This window comes from Struthio camelus, chromosome 19 (assembly GCF_040807025.1).
Source record: "Struthio camelus isolate bStrCam1 chromosome 19, bStrCam1.hap1, whole genome shotgun sequence".
Classification (NCBI taxonomy): domain Eukaryota; kingdom Metazoa; phylum Chordata; class Aves; order Struthioniformes; family Struthionidae; genus Struthio; species Struthio camelus.
In genome coordinates, this window is record NC_090960.1 from 9,378,358 (window position 1) to 9,396,988 (window position 18,631).

Here is an 18,631-nt window from a genome sequence, read left to right on the forward strand (position 1 = left end):
GGAATTTTGTAAGACCATTATGTCCCAATTTAGCAGACTCTATCGCAAAACTAGATTAAGGTTGATCAGCACAGTGTACTTTCATTCTGGAATGAAATTGCGTAGATACAGAGTAATTCAGGAATAGCTATTAAATTTTAAATGTATACCCTACCTGAAAACTAGAGACTAGACTTCCTTCCAGTGTAGACATGCCTTTAAATCAGCCACTGGAAGATAAGATCATAGAGAGAAAACTGCTTTGATTCAAGGTTTCGTCTGCCAACGTCAAATGCTGAGATGTGCTTGTGTAGCCAGTCAAGCAATGGGATGATCAATGTGTGGGCATACGCTAACTGGTGGACCGTCTAACTCAGATTTCTAGCGCTAGAAAGGCCCTTACTAGGTGATTAACTTTTCCTTTCTCGCCGTAATAGATCTTATGCACAGCCAATACATTTTTCCCAGACCTGAAGCAGTTAATCATTGTGGTGTGTCCTGCAGCACAAGGTATCTATCTGTCACAGGGCTTTACTGGAGAGCTTCTATCATCCATACGTCAACTGATCATCACTCGGGGATACAGAAAAAGAAAGGTGGGCAGTATAGGAACGTCATTCATTCTGAAGTGTCCTTAGCTCATGAAATGATGCAGCTTTCTACAAAATCCTATTCTGGGGCAAAATGAAGATGCACTTTGGTTTCAGCCAGGGCTGACTATGGATTGGAAATTGAGACTCTGGCTTTTGCTTCTGCATAGTCATCCTGTCAAGCATCCTCTCTCCCCAGCGCAGCCAGCTCCCTACACAGGCCTTTAATACACTATAATTAATCCATTTAAAAGCATGCCATAACTTAACTTGGAGTAATTTTCCTGTGAGTCCTGTGTGGACAAGCTACTTTCCAGTAACAGGAGCAGTAGAAATACCTATAGGCAGGCAAAACCAGGACACAATCTTTGTTTGAAAGAAGAGAGCACAGCACCAATACAGTGTAAACAATGACCCCAAGAACAAGATCGGGGAAGGAGACGGACAGGAACGAGCAGAGGAGCCTTCATGGGCTGAGCTCCAGACAAGCGGGGCTCAGCCCTAGCAGGAGCAGCAACAAGCTGTCTTTTCAGCCCCATCGCAGTAAGCCAGGGGTTAAGGGGGAAAGAAAGCAGATTCTGATAGAAGCAAGCTGATTTGCCAATTATTTTCTATTACAATTAAAATGCAATTGTCCTTAGGCCAAGCATATCCTGTTAATGATGTAGGGTCTTTTGGTTATGAAAGCTCTGGCCACAGGCTGTCAACTACCTGGCTTTGTCTGTTCCATACTTTTTATGTTCACACGGAACACATCAGACTGCCCTTTCCAGACCAGAGGAAGTGAAGCACAGTCATTATCGATCGATGTTTTATTTTAAACCACCACTGGGCACCAGAGGGCACATTTCCTGTCTGGTATGGAGAAATTCAATACATATCTTTGCTTTGCACATCTGAAATCTGTGCCAGCTGGGAATGCTTCACACGGGCCTGCATCACTCCCTCCTGATTTCACAGACATTAACACTACAAACATCTTCAGTTGCCCAAAGGCCTACTTCTTTCACTCTCCACCTCCAAAATCAAGATCACAGACAGTATTCACTCTGATTTCTCTTTAAACCAACATCAATGCATTTTGGCTGTCCCTTGACAGAGATGATGTTAAATATCATGATTGTGTGTTTAAAAACAGAAATAGAAAAGAGCTGCTACTGCTGTTAACTATTTCTCTGTGCTACACAATCTACAACAGAGAGAGAGGAAAACAAAGATAAACGGAGAAAAGAGCCTGGGAAGGAAGAGTAAGATATCAAAAACATGATACTGATTTCAAAAATGAGCTTCTGCTATCACAGGTGACCTTGTAAAACAACTTTGTGGTGCTCCGGGTTGTATTTTCTTGATGGTTTCAGATCAAACCTACCCCATTCACAAGTAAAATCATTCTCCCTTCCCGTAAGTGCTGTCTCCAAAACAACTTGGATTCAGGAGGTCAGATAGGATTTTACTTATTGCTGACAAAATAGATTAATTAAGGATTTTCAAAGCAGCCTAATTCTTGTTGATAGACAATTGCACTTGCCTACTTAACTCCCTTAGGCTCCTTTAGACATTTCAGCCCAAGACTTCTGCAATTAACTGGAGGTTTTGGGCAGTTAGTCATAGGTATATTAAAGAAGATCTGCCTTTCAGGAACTGCTGAGCATCCATGTTCTCAGCAGCTGAAATCCTGGGCAGAGGCTCTGCTTTTGGGAATTTTGCTAACTTCTCCCCTGTCAAACAAGACCAGAAGCCTGCTACAACAGTGCATCGCTCCAGCAGAGTTAAGGGAAAAACAATCCAAAACATAAAACCTGGCTTTCACTTGGAAGTCAGTGCAACCACTTATAGGGTAAAAGGCATATGAGGGCAAAATGTACCTCTAACCTAAACTCCAGACTTTCAACTCAAAGCTCTTGAGGAAGACGTTTCAAGCTGCTGGAGGCAGGGAGAACAAGCACAAACCAAATAAACTATTCAAAGGTTTATTGGACCAAACAAAGGCAATTTTTACAGATTCAAGCCACTAGAATTACAGTCCTTTGTATAAGAGCCACCATCAGATACAAAACAAACAAACAAAACAAACAAAAGTAAAAAATACCCAGACAGCCATTTGAGTTGAAGAAATAGTTTGACTTGCTGCCACTAGCAAAAATCTGGACTCAGCTATAGACTTTGCTCGATGTACATATTGCCATGTAACTTAAACACAATGTATATAAGGCATTCTTTGCATAGTTGGGTGCTTGGGACAGAGTCAGCCAGCCAGCGCCAAGGGGAGACTGAGCGGCTGTACTGGTGGGGAAGTTGAAGTAGAGAGTCCTGATGTGTTTAAATTCATATGCAAACAACTAAATATGCTAGCGGTTGTTGGCTGGGAAGGGGTAGCCCAGCCTCTTCTAAAGCTGAAGCCTCCTGCTGTTCTTTAAATGAGCCCTTTTATTAAGAGTTTGCCAACCCCAGGTGCTGAAAAGGACGAGTACAAGGTTTCAAGTATTGCCTGCATAGGAATTAAAAAGGAAAAAAAAAGTAGCCTGTTGGGTTTCTGATATGTTTGAAGCTTTAGCCAAAAGGCAGTTGTCCTGCAAGGAGAAAAAAAAGCTCTGAAGAACACATCCCCATGCAGCCCTGGTGTTTCTACAACGTCACTGGAGGACTCGAGCCCCCTTGCGATGGGGATACATCTTGCAAACCAGCTGGTCTGATTTGAAACCTCTCTCTGAAGCAGGTATATGCACCCAGCCAAATTTATCTCCTAAATATGACAGAGCTGAGGAGACATGCTGAGCTCTGGCTTCAGTGGACAAACCACGGGGCTAGCAAAAGAAGAGGGCACTGGAACAGCAAGTGGCAGAGGAAGGGGTAGGGTTTCTTTTCCAGGACCCCCATAATCTCATCCTGAGACAGAGGGAACCTATGATACTGTTGCTACCTCCTCAGGTCTCTCCCATTGGGAACCAGAGTAGGGAAAAGTATGAATCCAGATATGAACAGTGGCCAAAGTGTGGTCTCCTAAACCTCCACCACAAGCAGAATAGTTAAGCTATCAATCCTCGTCACTTCTCAAGTCTTCCCTCTACCTAACGGATCAGCTTTCCGCTAATATAACTACAGAAGCAAGATTAGAGTCATTCCAGCTACCATCTGCCACCCCTCACTTTGATCCCACTTTGTCCCTCCACCCCTCAGAATACAACGGTGCTATACAATGTTTGAAATCATACGCAGTTCCCACCCATCCCCAACAATAAAGAGGAATTTGGCCCTGGGAAGTAATGGCTTGATGGTCTTGTATAAGATCCAGGCAAGTCTGGGAGAACAGCTACAATTCACCCACCCCGCTAAAGAAATACAGATTTCACAGCAGGGCTACACACGGTGATGAATACAACTAACAGACTTGCTGCACGTTTGGTGTCCGGTTTGGGTTCTGTTTGGGGGAGGGGGGGGAAGGTTTGTCTGCTAGGACATCCCAGAGAGCCCCCCCCCCCCCCCCAAACACAACTCAAGTCATTGCTTGGGCCCAGCCCCAGTTCATGGAGGCACACAACAGGATCTCCTCAAACTTGATACCACAGGAGTTTTGAAGAACTCAACTTCAGACCAAGAGGGGGTCCCAAGTTTTGAGGGTTTATGGATTTCTCTTATGGGTGTGTTTGGTTGGTTTTGGTATTTCTCTCAAGCCTTTAAAGATGCCAAGGGATGCTTTTAGGAGGAGGCTAGGGACAACTTCATATAGTCTTCAGTTCTGCAAAGAGAAACAGGGAGAGAAGAAGAGAAATCATTTCAGTCATTTCACCCCTCAGTTTTGGTTCATTATTATTCACATAAATGAGCAGGGGAAAACTCATTGTGGGAGGGGAAGGCAACAACTTCCCTCATTAGGGCAGAACAAGCCACTGTTTGCAAACCTCATGCCTCTAAGGAGACACTGCTTCATCAACTGCAGCAAGAGAGTCTAAACCCAAACACAAATAGTGTAAATCCTCTCACCTGGCACCAAACGTAAGTCACAACCCTCCTGCCCCACCAAGGAGAGCTGGGGAAGCCCAGCTAATTGGCAACCTTCATTAGCTCCAGAGGTTACTGCCTAACTGTTCCGTGCAGAGCTTTCTTGGGCTACCAGCCTACTTGTGCAGCCCAGTTTCCTCCTCCCACCTGCAGGCAGACAAGCCAGGACCAAGTACTGAGTTCATTGGGCAGTGAAGCTGAACAGGTTGACCTTTCTAAACCTTCCTACAGGTCTGTTCCATTCTAGGGTTTTTGCCTTCTTCTCTGTCCTCAGGGCTTCCTTTCAATGGGAAGCTCTCCCAATGTCCCAGGGAAGGAGGGTAAGATGATTAGACCGGTCTTATGGATGGGCACATCTAGGCACTCCCTGAGGTCTCACAGCATATCGTTAGCGGAGCCAGGGCTAAGAAATTTGGCCACCTGTTCTCAGCTTGAACACTTCAAATGCTCTGCCCTGACCGCTCCAGCATCTCTCATGGCCACCCAAAAACCTACCAGCAGGTAGGGCAGCTTCCCATGGACACAGAGGCCTGCATTAATTCAGAGGGAAGCCACAATACACATCACCCGAACGCTTACAAACATGTGCAGATGCATCCAAAAAGCATAATTCCCCATGATTGCAACAGAATTCGTAGTCCCTAATACCTGACCTCCATTTGAAAGACACCTGCTCCTGATTTGAGTCAAAGCAGATCCCTGTACCATCAGCACAGACATTGGGCTCCTCTGTCCCTGGTGGGTTTGGGAACCTGCAATGGCTAGAGCATGAAGGCATGTTACAGCCCCATTCCTTGGTTAGCACTCTGCAAAAGGTTCCCCTTTCCAGGGGCCTTGCAAGTACGCTCTGCAACCCGGATCCCGGATGAGAGATGCAGGCTGAAGCATCATGTGGGATGGGGTTACTCAAGCAACGCTGCAGCGGCTCAGTGGCTGGCCAGTTAGGACAAAGAAAAGAAATTCTCTGGAGTGGATAATCGCTCTGTGGGATTCACAGTGCCAAGGATCAGATCATCCTGCTCAAGCCACACAGGCATAATCAGATTTCACGCGCGAGGGCATAAGCTCATTGCTGCGAGGGCCCAGAAGGAGAGCTCCCCTCCATCGGGCCACCATTGGAGCAGGGAGGGATGGAGGAGGTCAGGGAGGGCGAACAGGGCTCAGTTGTAGCTTGCAGCCGCTCCATAGGGATACTCACCTCCAGGACAGGGCCAGGCAGACAGCTGAGGTGAAACATATTAAACCAAGCATGAACTTAATGGAAGATGTCTGTCAGATAAATAAATTCCCCATCTGCACAGCAGGGCCACTCCTCTTCTGCTCCTGAAGTGAGCTATGAGAGGGATTAGACTAAAGACCACGAGGCAGTCAATCACTAGGGGCTTCAGGGCCATATAAACACCCCAACACTGAGAGACTCTGGCATTGGCAAGGACACATGCTACCATGAAGCCTGAAAGAGCTAATCATCTCAGGATAGAGGCAGAGAGCTGCAAACTGCTACCTATCCTTAGCTCTTTCCTCCTTTCCTTTGCCTTGGACTATGGATCAGGCTGATCGGAGTGCTTTCCGCCTATGGAAGATGAATCAAATCCATTTAGGATCTTCTTTTGCTGGAGGCCTACCTCCTCTCTTCAGATATAGATTATCTGAATATCTCTGCTCCGTGTCCAGCTGAGGCCCAAGTCTGTAGCTCTCACAGGACGACATCCAGCTGACAAAACATACAAGGAACGACCAAAGAACAAGAACACCAAGGACCTGCCCTTCCCTGAAGTTATGAGGGACACTCAGGTACTGAAGGTCTTGAAAGACCATGCTTCATCCTGAGCTATGAGGGATCTGGAGACAACATCTCTGTTGGAGGAGTGAGAGGAGGTGGGGGGCCATACAAGAGCCTTCAGGCCTTTTCCACCAGGACACCTCAGAGCATCCCTGAGACACCATGTCTAGATCCCTGGATGTCATCCATCAACTGGCAGCTGAAGGCTGAGCTCTGCGGCAGCCTCCTTCCTGTGGATAGGGCAACATGGTGGGACCACCAGTCCAAGAAGCATGAGGTAACGAGTCTCTGTTGCTGGAGTTACTGGAAGGGACTTCTTGCAAGAAAAGGAGTTCAGATTGCAGTTCCTCCTTCCTCTCTTTGACAGCAGTATCTCCAGTGTGGATGGAAATGGGGTGTCCCTCCAGTGACCTTAGAAGCATCTTCCTCACACTGACTCCCCCATGGCATTGGCAGAAGGGCAGGAGCTTCCTGTCTTTGAGAGGACAAACGGTGTCCTAGCCCTGACAAATGGGGCAGGCAGGTAGCATTCCCGTGTGTGCTTGTCCCTCTCACATGCAAAATCCACAGCAGGAGGTCAGGAAATTCTGCAGCTCATCCATCAACCACGGTTTTCCAAAGGAGTCCTGGCACACTTCCAGGAGAAGATTCCAGACCGTCATGCTCTACTGCTTATGTCCTTTCAGAAACTGTTTCACTCAGGAAACTGATTTTCAGAAGCGTGGAGCATTCCCAGCTCCCTGCCTGGCAGAGGGAGCTTCTTGGGAACATCAATTCTTTGGTCTGAAATACGAGCAAGGATGGCAGGTAGCAACCTGGCTCCAGACAGGCTAGGATTGACCCTTGAGGATCAAAAACAGCAAGGAATGGCTCCGAGAGCTGGGTGGACTTGGCAGAGAGTTGTCAAGCTGTCCTCAGGCAGCTCCCTCCCATCTCATTGCTGGATGGTCCCATCACCACCACTTCCCCTTTCTTTACCCTTGGGATAGCTACCATCTCATTTTCAGTAGTGACCATAACCTAGTCTTGTCCAGGATCTATGTGTTGTAGGAAGAATTTGAGGAAGGATATATTAAATCTAAGCCCTCCCTGTGGTCCCAAAAGTGAGGGCCATTTGCTTCAGCCAACAGGTAAAACGTGGAGAGAGGAACTTAAATGCAGAAGAGGAAAAGACAGTCAGTGCTTAAAAAAGAAGAGCAGGGAGGGTGAAAGGTACCAAAGGGAGCTTTTATCAACACAAATCCAAAGCTCCTCCTGTGGGACAGAAAAGTCAAATGATGCATATGATTTTGGGGATATACCTATCGTTGCTCAGGAGCTCTAGGAAAGCAGCCAAGGTTGCCAGAGCCTACGTGATTTGGGAGCACAAGTTCCATCACCTTTGGTGCCTCTATCAGGTTAAGGGTATGTGAGTCATGCGTGGGGTCAGGCACTGCACTGCCAGCCACCTCCAGAGCTGAATTTCCCCACCGCTGTTTCAAAGGAGAATGTGGCAGAAGCCTCCCACATTTCCCAGCCATGGCAGCTACCGACACAAAAGCCATAGCACAGCCAGGAAAGTGGCTCAAGCTTTCTGCAAGCTCAGGTGAGTTGAGAGGCTGAGATTCTCTCCTTCTGTTGTGTGCTCATCCCCTCACAACACTCCTGAAAATCCCCTAAACCAACCAGTGCCATAGCAGTGGGGAAAGCAATGGACAGGCCAGCCTGCATTTTCTTCCATCCCTTGGTGTTTGCGCTCCAGCTCACTTACTCACTACCAGTTAACCCCCAGCCTGGTATTTCACCCGGATTCTCTGCAGCCCTCGGTGTCTCCCAGCCATGGGGAAATGGTGAGAGCGCCAGTCCCAGGCTCCCAGAGAGTTAGCAGATAGAGAACGGCAAGCTGCCCGTGCCGCACAGAATTAAGCAGAAGCAGATGAAAACAAGCTGTGAGCACTGGGTGAGGGAGACATGGAGAAGCAGCCACAAGCTGGGACAATTCAGGACCTGGTCCAAAAGAAAAAACCCGGGATCTCAAAGTGGAGTTTTCAGAGATCCATGCCCTGCAAAGGCTACTGGGGAGCCTGCAATGATTTCCCCTCTGGGACAGGAGAGCTGCACATGAAGAGGAGGGAATGGGAAGAGGCTTCCTGGCCACACTTTCCCCTGCATCTCTGAGGCAGGCATCCTAAGTTGCTCTGAGATTAAAACTGCTGGAGACTCATGACTATCAGATACTCTCTAAATAGGGCTAGATCTCAACTCCACTGATGTCTCGTGCGTCAGAGGACATCTTCCCTGGGGATATGGTGGAGGCAGGGACCAGCACTGGGCCACCAGGAGACTTGCTCCTCACATGAGAAGGGCTTGGTGCCCATGCAGGGAGTGTCACGGCAGGGAGAGCTCAGCAGGGACCCCAAACATAGTGGGGGCCACCAGGCACAGTGAGAGGCAGGTGGGTAGGGAGCGCACCTTGTGCGCTGGATGCTTTGCAGCTGAAGGCAGCACTGCCCGTGGTTGGTGGCATCCCCATGGCTGGTGGCTGCAATGAAGCAGTGGCCAGCCTGACCTGAACGGAGTCCCATGGGCCTAGTCTTTGCAGTCCCTTGCTGCTACTCCTCCTCCCTTGGCCCAGGACGACTATCGTGCTGCAGAAGATGAAAAGCAAACTAATAAAAAAAATGAAAGAAAGCCCAAACTTACCAGCTTCCCTCATCCAAAAGAAGCACCATGCTGGACAGAACAGGACAGGTCAGCAAAGCTGCTGGGTTGCGGGTGAGGGTTAACAGCAGGGAAGGAAGGAGAAAGAGACCCAGAGCCCATGCTACACAGAGAGGAGAGCAAGCAAGCAAGCCAGGGGTATGTGATGGCAATGCAGGGGGTGGACAGGGACAGACGCTGATGAAGAGCTCTTCCAAAATGCAACCTCTCCCAGCCCAGTCCATCTAGTTAATTTTTGGAGGGCCAGTAGTGGAGGTGTTTGAAATAAGTCAAAATCTGTCAGTGCGGTCATCAAACCCCTGCAGCTGTTTCCTGCCCTTGTGTGCTCCGGAGTCACCAGGATTGTCTAGTTCAAAACTGAATTTCAGCAGGATTCTCCCTAAAGCACAGCTGCATCCCCATTTTGATCCAGGATATCTGGCAAAGCAGGGAAAGGTCTCTTCTCTCTGCTTTTCCCTGGAGCCCGGGGCAGACTGGGGCACCCTGCCTTGCAGAAAATCCAGGGTCCAGGCCTGAGTTTATTCCGATGCCTTGTAACCAAGATGCTATTCTGAACCCAGCTGGGGAGAAGCCACTGCTAAACTACAGCTGAGAAAAGAACTGTGTTGAGAGCTACACCCATCCAATTGTTTTGCATGAATTCCAATTTGTATTTGAGCTCTAGGCTTAAGTCTAGCCTAGATTCAAGTACTGTTTCCTCCACCCGCCTGAGGCTGGCCAGGAGAAGGGAGGAGAGGATCGGCAGTCAGGAAGATAATTTGCTTCTGAACTGGGTCAACTGGCTATGGGAACTGAACCTATTAGCCAAGGGAACTGTCCTTACCTTTGCCTCTGTCTTACAGAAGCTGGACTATGGTCTGGGGCATCACCTGATGCCCCAGGTTACTGGCTCCATCCCGCGAGTGGGCCTGCAAACAGCGGAGTGTGTCTGAGCAGCTTAGTACCATTTGCTGGGCCCTGCTTGATGGGTCTGTGAGGCACTGCAGAGGGTGTTCAGACCCTCAGCACTGCTGACCGCTGGGACAGGATTTTGTCCAGTTCTGGAGATGACAGGGATTTCTTCTTCTCGCAGCCAGGCCATGTGGGTTCAGTGGCTTTCCTGACCTTTTTCTCCAGCTCTCCCTTTCCACTCCACTCCCAGTGCTACTTAGGGTTCTGCAAAACCACAAACTTTTCACCTAAGTATGTACGGAGCAAACATATGGCCCCTGGCTAATGTTGCAGCCCAGGCAGGAATAAGAAGCATCTCTGCAGCTTCATGATGGCCAGGGAAGGTGAATGTCCAGGAAATGCAGCTGCGGGCCCCTTCTCTTGCCCCAGAGATTCACCTCCGTGTCCTGCCCATGAGGCTGCTTCTGGCTTTCCACCCCCACCTCCTCCTAAACCACAGAAATAAGAGAGAGGACAGAGAGAAAAGACCTTTCAACAGACAGTCACACAGGATCAGCTCTCCTTTCTCCAGCCAACACACCCCAGGAAGAGCGGCAAGGACAGAGCGCAGACAGCTTGACCCCATGGTGTCACCAAGGCCAACTGAGACTTGGCCAGGACCTGCTCTGCACCATGGAAAGAGAGATCTGAAAGCAAAGGCCCAAGGGAATCATTCCCTCATTGTTTTCTCTTTAGTAAAAGTGCAGCCTTGTTGCAGTTGTCAAGGCTCGAGAAAGTCCTAACCATTTTCCTGAGAAAGTCCTAACCATTTTCCTTTCTAACTGGAAAAAAAAAAAAAAACACTGACTGCTTTCAAACCTTAAGGGAGGCTTGAAAAGCAGCTGGCAGAGACCACTTCAATCCATCCAAGCAAGCCAGACCGTGAAGGCACATTGGGGAGCCCTTCCTCGTCCTCCCCCACCTGCACAGAGGTGCTCCAGTCAGTGCAGCAGCGCCCAGCAGTCAGCCGTTATGGACTGCGTCTCATGACTATACAACTCCTCCCTGGCCGAACCAGGGTGAGCCGCACTGCTACAAGTCACATTTGTCAGGCCAAGCCAGTGCTTTGCAGCATGGCAGCTACAGTTGGTGATAGATGGCCAAAAGCCTCAGGTGCAGAGGAGAAGGATTTGGGAAATACGCTGTGCTGGCTTGACTAAAGGCTACATCCTTCCCCCGCGCTCTTCCCCTTCCTGCCCAGACTGCTTTTCTCCCCCAAGGGAGCAAACACTATGTGCCTCTGTTCTAAAACTACTGGTAATCTACCAGGTGTGATCAAGCATAGCCACCACCAAAGCAGATACACTTGCCAGCTACAGTTACTGCCTTTCTCCCTTACTGAGAAGTCCCTCTGTTTTTTAAGACTCCAGTAACCAGAGGCAGGAAGTTGCATCTGTTAGTAAAGGTCACATTCCTTCCCCTTTTAGTCCAGATTTAGCACCAGTTGGAAGCCACAAGCAAATAGTAGCCAAGACAACCACAATTTTTGGAGTGATGCGGATTAGAGCCGAATGGGTTTTTGGTTAAATAACCCATTCTACTGCCTGTCTGCCCACTCCTGTCTGAAGTCCTACAGATCTTCCAGGAAAAAGCAAGTAAATCTTTCAATAGCACCTCCAAAATCAATAGTCCCCAAATTAAGAGCCATGGACTGCTGATGTCAAGCACAATCACAGGTAGCCTCCAGGAGATCTGAAGGGCTCGCTTGGATTTCTGGGGATGTTGCTTCCAAGCTTCTTCACAAAGGTACATGCTGGTCCAGGGGAAAACTGGAAGGCTGACAGCACTGGGCTAAAATCAAACACAAAGCTTGTCTCTGAGCTTAGGCTACACATCTTAGGACTAACTCTTATCAGCTCACTCCATGGCCCCAATTTTCCAAATCAGAAATTAGAAGTGGTCTTGGGATGTCTAACTTCAAGCATCCACATGAAAATGGTTAGCACGGAGATGTGAGAGACCCCATTCCCCGGTGTCCTTTTGGAGCGCTCATGGAAAGGGAGATGGAGGCAGAGGGGAGCAGACTCATTAATCTGTTATGAGGAGGGAAGAGGGAAGGAGGTCGTGAAGGAGATGGGACAGGGGGTCAACTGCAGCCCAGAAACAAACCCTTCCCCCAGAAAAAGAAAATCAAAAGCAAGACACGTTAGCAGATGTTATCAGTGGTACCACTACTTCTAAGAAACATTGTGTCCTTACCAAAAAGATTTGCAAGAATGTTTGTGGCCGAGGACCTAAGGTACTTGCTACAGAGATGTGAGATCAGAGGTCAGCTCAATCCTGCAACATAAAGGTGGCAAACCTGGGTCACAGCAGAATGGCAGTACAGTCAGGTTGCAGGAGAGCGGGGAGGGTGTGGAGTCAGGGAGAGGAACAGGACCTTGGAGGGAGTGAGGTGCAGGACAGAGAAGGTTGCTGGGCTGAGCTCAGCTTGCCCGGTGAGTGCCTTACCTGGCAGCAGCCCTGCCCCCTTACACCACCTCTGAGGCCTGGAAGGAAAGTTGCTGATGCCAAAGCAAAGATTCAGGGCAGAGGGAAATAAGCCAGCAACAAAACAAGACAAAAAAAAATCCACAAAGCTGCCTTAAAGGAAGAAACAACAGAAATATGGAACAGAGACAAGAAAATAAGGGAACAGTAGGGGGAAAAAAAAAAAAGTCTGCCAACGGCCCTTAGCCGTTGCTGAGAAGGTTGCTGAGAGCTTCAGAAGGTACCCCAAGGCCCACATGCTGTCCGTGAGTCCTATGCACACACTTGCACCCTGGGATCACTCCAAACTGACATGAGACTGGGAGGTCCCACATACCTGGGAAGGGTCCACCACCTCCTGGGCCCATCCTACAGTCCAGAGCATGAAATCTCAGTCCCACTGCTGTCCATTGCCAATCTCCCAGTGGTGTCCCTGGGACCCTGGGCTGAAGGTGGGAGCATTTGTTGCCACAGAGGAACCAGCCCGAGGCCTTGCAGGACTCTTGGCCTTGAAACCTCAAGGAGCAATTGCTCAGGTGGCTTGCGGGGTGCAAAAGGGCTGGTCTGAATTTGCCTGCTCCAGGTAGATTTTTGTATCAGTGTTTAGCAGGATCTGTAAGAGTGGTGTTTCTTTCACATTCACTCAGTTCATTGCACTGCCACCTTCCCTGAGTGAAAAAACAACAAAGCTAACAGACTTGCTTAGTGTTTTACAGGTTAGGGACTTAATGTACAATAAAGATAAAACAAAAGGAAAAGAGCAAACCACATCCTCCCTGATGCTAGCAATGCAGAGTTAACCCAGCGGCAACCAGACCTACTTTCAGCTGCTGACCCCAGAGCTCACAGCCCTTGCAAATCTTTGCTCCTAGCAGTGCTGTAAGGCAGATGAAGCCCAAGATCCCAGGATAGCTGGGAGCCTGAAAGGCAGGGGAAAAAGGGAAGACGCTTCTTGACACCAAAGTCAGGCAGGTTCAACACAGAGAGAAATGCCGTGGGCTGCAGGTTCAGCTAGTTAAGGCAGCCTGCACGGAGCCCCGCACGGCCACCCGGCCTCACCTTGGGAATAAGTTAGATCGTTTCAGCGCCAGCCCCAGCACCTCCATGCTGTACTACTGCCTGGGGCACAGACACGGTGCTTGATGTGAAGCATGGCCCTTCAAGGCAGCTGTGGCTTTTCCATGCAGCAGGGTGATCCTGCCAGGGACAAGCAAAGCTCCCCCATAAGCCCCTAACTGCCCGGCATCAAAACAACAAGACATTTGCCAGAGTTTCTAGCAAAGCCATTCTTTTCCTACACTGCTGTAGCATCTGACTCAGGCTTGCTGGCTTCCTTTTCGAGGACAACTTCGCTTACAGGGCAGGACACAGCAAGGCTTTTGCAGTGAGAACAAGATAGTCTGGAAGCCACCAAGAAGAGGAACAGGCTCATGTGCACTTTCTTCGTTCCTCCTAGCTGGAGACCCTATCCCTTGCTGTCCGGCTAGAGAGGAAAGCTGTCAGGATGTCTGTCCTGAAATCACTGGCTCCTTCCAAGAAGGATTAGTTCAGAGGGGAAAAGCCATAGCAAAAGTCCTCCCTACTCAGCCTTGCAACTGCCCTGCTAGCAAGCAAATCTATTCTTTTGGCAGCTTTCTGGATTTATGCTTTAGCCCTGCACAACCCTTCTGGGTGGGTTCAGGATGGGGCTAAAGGGGAAAGAGACTTTCTTTGCTCGGAGAATCTCTCTTTTGGAAAGGTTTCTCAGGTCCAAGATTTGCTAGCCAGCACTCACATTTTCCCTGCTTTGACCTCACCAGGATACAGCAGGCCCCACTTGCTCCCCCACAACCTCACAAGGAGGGAAGGCTGAGAGCTGCCTACCACACTGCCCTTGCACACAGCCATGCAGAGAGACCCTGGTTAGCCTAGCCTCCAACACCCGATAGCCAGAACTACAAGGGCCTTGAAGCAAGGCTTGCCTAGCAGGAGAGCACCTGATCCAGGGATGAGATACAATCCCTCTGTCCTTGCCTTCACCCTGCTGTACTCAAATTTCCACTTTGTCTGTGTTAGGCCTTATATCATGCAGGTTGCCATGGTATCCAAACCATGGTATCACAGGCAAGGGGCCACAAATTCCCCCAAATCATGTCAGAGGGTGGTCACCACTGGGTGGAGAATCAGGTTCCTCAGCCCTTCTGCCGGGACAGTGAGGGAGGGAACAGCCCCTGCCTGCAGTTACCCAGCAGAGGAAAGCTGTTTCCAAACCAGGGAAGCTGGAGGCAGCACCTCCTAGGCTTGCCTTCAGCCTCCACCGGGGAATCAGTTCTCTGCAGCTCTCCCAAGAGGGAGGGGGTAGGAGCTGCACCCGTCTGCTAGGGAACAGCCTGCCACAGAGTCCATTTGTAGGGCAAAGCCCTCATCCGCATGGTCTGACGTCTCTAGTTTAGCATGGGCTAAGGGTGCCCGTGGGCTGACTCCCTCTACACACAGCGCAGAGCCCACACTGCCAGACAAAGGAGGTCACTGCACACTGACAGCCACAGATCTGCTTTGGAAAGGGCTTTGCAGCTCAATTTTCCTTGTATAGGCTGAGATTTATGATTTTCCTGGTATAGGCTGAGAAGGGGGGAATTCTTGAGTTAGAAAGCTGGTCTTTGGTAACAGGACAGGCACTTCCTTCCGTCAGGCAGGGTTCAACTCAGGAGTAAACCTTTGGAGATTTCTCAACAAATAAGTGAGAAATGGGCAATTTGCCTTCTCTGCCAGGCCCACTACACAGCATAACCCCACCATCACTTGCATCTGAGAAGCCAGCCCTGAGTACAGACATTCCCAACCTTCCTCAGTCACAGTGAACTCTAAAGCTCTACAGTCACACACTTTGTTCCAGTACTTCTGAGCTATACCCATATCCTCAGTTTGGAGGCCATCCACAAGGTAAAAGGAGAGGAAGTGCTAGAAGCTAGAGATCAGGTGCTCAACAGATGTAAATCAGCATAGTGCTTATGGGATCGGGGAAACGACACCAACTTGCATCAGCTGGTCTAAGCATCCAGAGAAGGAGCTTAAACAGCTCCACAGGAACCTAGGGCCGCTGTGTCTCCATCTCCTAAATCAGCATTTCTTCCATTTGTTCTCACATGTTCCTAGGTGGGAGAGGACTGGATCCAAGGTGTGATGAGATGTTGAGCCAAGTCCCCCAAGGTAATTTGGGGAGAGAGAGGTCTGAACACACCCAACTGCTTCAAGAAGATGCCAACAAGATAGTGTTGGGCAAGAAGCAAAAGGAAACTCAGCTTACCGTTGTTCTTCCTCAAGTTCTTCTTTGGTCATCATTGACTTGTACTGGTTTCCCCTCAGCTTTCCAGGACTGTACTTAAAGGAGAATGTCTCATCTGCAGCTGGAGAGCGAGAGAAAGAGAGGGAGAGACAAAGAGGAGCAGGAGCTCATGTAAGCCAGAAAGCAGGCACTGCAGAGCAATGACAAACAGCAATGGGCTCGCTCCCTTGAGCTGCTTGCTGACCCCTCCTCCCAAGCATGCACCCCAAATGCTATGCCATCCCAGCAGACTCTGTCACAGTTGGCTGCGGAGTCTCCTGGCGACCAAGGCATTTGCTGGCTTTAGAGGACTGGAGCAGGAGTCCTGGCTGCAGCTAGCATTGGAAACCACCGAGGCTGTAGAAACTTTACTGGTGTGAGGACTGCTATGCATGACGAGCTCTGGACACAGATACAAGTAAATCCTAAAGCACAGGAATCATATGCTATTGCTCCGCCTGGATTCAGAGCCTTGCAAGTCCATCTTGGCTTATCAAGACATGCTAATCCTGGCCTGATTAGCTTGCAGCTTTTACCGCTCCAGACCTGCATTCCTCCTCTCTCCTCCTCCTCGTCCAGGGGCCCTTTGCTATGCTGTGGGGTCACAGATGGTGCTACAAGCAGAACTGCCATAAGCAACACAGCCCCCGTCAGCTCCATCAGCTCTCCTGCAGCCTGACCTTTCAAATCACAGCCTTTGTCAAAACCTGTAAAGAAAGGAGGTTGCCATGCTGCAAATCCTGAGACTGCAAACAGAGCTGAGCCAAGGCCACCCTGACAGCACCAACCACAGCTGTGCCCAAGTCTGCCACAGCTGACAGGCCCAAAGAGGAACAGGCCTCTTTCTTCTGGCCCGGGTGCTCTCTTCCACGTTCCCACCCACCCTGGACTCTTCAGCCTCAGCCCTGTGCTAATTAGAGTGCTGAAGCTCACGGACTTTGAGCCAAAGCCGATCCTTTTCCAATCGGATTTCGTTACAGCACTATTTGCTTTTAAGAACCTCTCCTCTGGTTTATCTTCTTGCAGATGGGCAGGAAACAACAGGAGTGGAGGTCAACCCAAAGGGCAGCCCGGGAAGAGCGGACGTTTTTAGTTGCCTTTACTGGTTATCTGTGGTCTGTTTATCTATGCACCTTTATCTCCCAAGGACTGAAGGACTGGGCTGCCTTATGTTGAGCCATCTAGCATTGCTGTTTCCACATCCACACAGAAACATCTGCTGTTTCCACAGAGTCTATAGATCCGAGGAGCCTAGTGACTACTTCCAAGGGGTCCACAAAAAGCGAACGGTATCTTACTATCTGCATGTCCCTAAACAGTTGTGTGTTATCCACAAATCAAATGCCTGATGACACCTGCAGGCACCAACAAGACCCCAAAGGTGGTCTTCTGTCTTCTACGTCAGGAGAAAAAGCTCCAACTTGTGCATAACCTATGGACCCATCCTCTGTCCCAAACCACCTGAGAAGACCCTTCCAGGCCACACACCACAGCTATTGCAGGCACCACGTCCATGGATGTCTCTGCTGCTCCACCTGCCCTCATGAAAAATGCGCCACAGCCTCTCTCGTTCTCCTCTTCTCACGTCCAGAAGGACTCAGCATCAGTTACTTCCCTTTATTTTCCTGCCCACACTGTCCTTAAGGATTTTTCTCCCTCTCTCAAGGGTTAACCATTTGATTTAGAGACTTCTTCAACCCCAAGCTCATGCACATAAAGCTGCAGCCAAAACTTTACAGACCTAGGGGATTCCCATGCAATCAGCAAGTTAGAGCCCCATTTTGTAGATGGGGAAATCTGAGATCTTGAAAACAAGTTGCGAAGGCTGCACAGCCAGGTACAGGACCGGGGCGTCCCAGGCGCTGCAGGTCATTGCCGCTAGAGTCCGAGGAAGTGAGTCAACGTACAGAGCGTGCCTGGTGTCCAGCATGACACGATGTTAGCGAGTTGTGAGCAGTTAAGGGTGGAGATTTCACAGAAGTCTCCTCCCTGCAGCTATCGATGTTTCCTCCCTTCTTCTCCACATCTCCCGTGCATCACTGGTCCTGGGGAGCTTTCCTGTGAAGTCCTAATGGATCAGCTACTGACCTGGAGCATTTCTCTAATCCCAAAACATTGTTTGGCCTCCTAGGGGAAAAACAAGGCCAGCCCTTTCCCCAACGCCTTTAAAGTGTCCAAATGCGAGCACCCCAGTGCTTTGACCCTGCAGCCCTGAACACTCAGATTGGCCATATCCCACTTCCCTCAGTGGAAAAACCCTCTGTTCCAGCAAACAAACAAGTCTGGCCAGCTGGAAATAAGCAGTAATGTTGCAGTTTATCAGCCCCGCAGGGTGGCTGTAAAAGTGCACTGAAAGAAAATTCAGCTGGCTGCTGCTTTGGGAGATATTAAGAGGAAAAAAAAAAAAAGAGGGTGTAACATCCTGTTTCTTACCCTGATGCAGACCAGGAGCCATTTTATTACCTTTGTATAGCTTTCCTGATTTCAGGGACAATTAAGATTGTTTCCCTCATATGGTTTTCTGCCAAGTGAATTGAGATTTGGGATTTTGCCTGTCCAAAAAAGGGCAGTTTAATTGCCACTCCACCAGAAAAGAATAAATGAAGAGGGAGGAGAGAAGGCTACCTATCTCACTGCCCACGTACTGCAGTTAAAAAGGAGCCAGCATGTGGCTTTTAAAACCACTGGCTGTTTTTTGAGCTCAGGAACTTTCTCTGTAGACTGAAAACAAATGGAAAATGGGAGGCAGCATTTTCACATAGACTACAAAAACACTGCAGAAATATGAGGTGACCTACTTATTCAGACCCTCAGCAAGTTTAATATTAAAGAAAACATTTGTCTTTCATCTTTCTTCCCTTGCATTGCAAGTGCCTG

At 49.2% G+C, this 18,631-nt stretch overlaps 1 protein-coding gene across 3 annotated transcripts in view; it reads right to left on the reverse strand.

Moving 5' to 3' along the window:
- MXRA7 (matrix remodeling associated 7) overlaps positions 1-18,631 on the reverse strand; it is a 37,383-nt gene that overhangs the window by 2,051 nt on the left and 16,701 nt on the right. The window contains exons 3-5 of one of the 3 annotated variants that reach the window (XM_068913551.1): positions 15,737-15,836; positions 12,181-12,261; positions 2,524-4,305 (exon numbers count right to left, since the gene is read on the reverse strand). In XM_068913551.1, coding sequence (XP_068769652.1) covers positions 12,228-12,261; positions 15,737-15,836 — 134 coding nt within the window. In that variant the 3' untranslated portion in view covers positions 2,524-4,305; positions 12,181-12,227. Of the gene's footprint in view, positions 1-2,523; positions 4,306-12,180; positions 12,262-15,736; positions 15,837-18,631 lie in introns of those variants that run through there. The other 2 variants (XM_068913550.1, XM_068913552.1) reach the window with 2 other exon arrangements.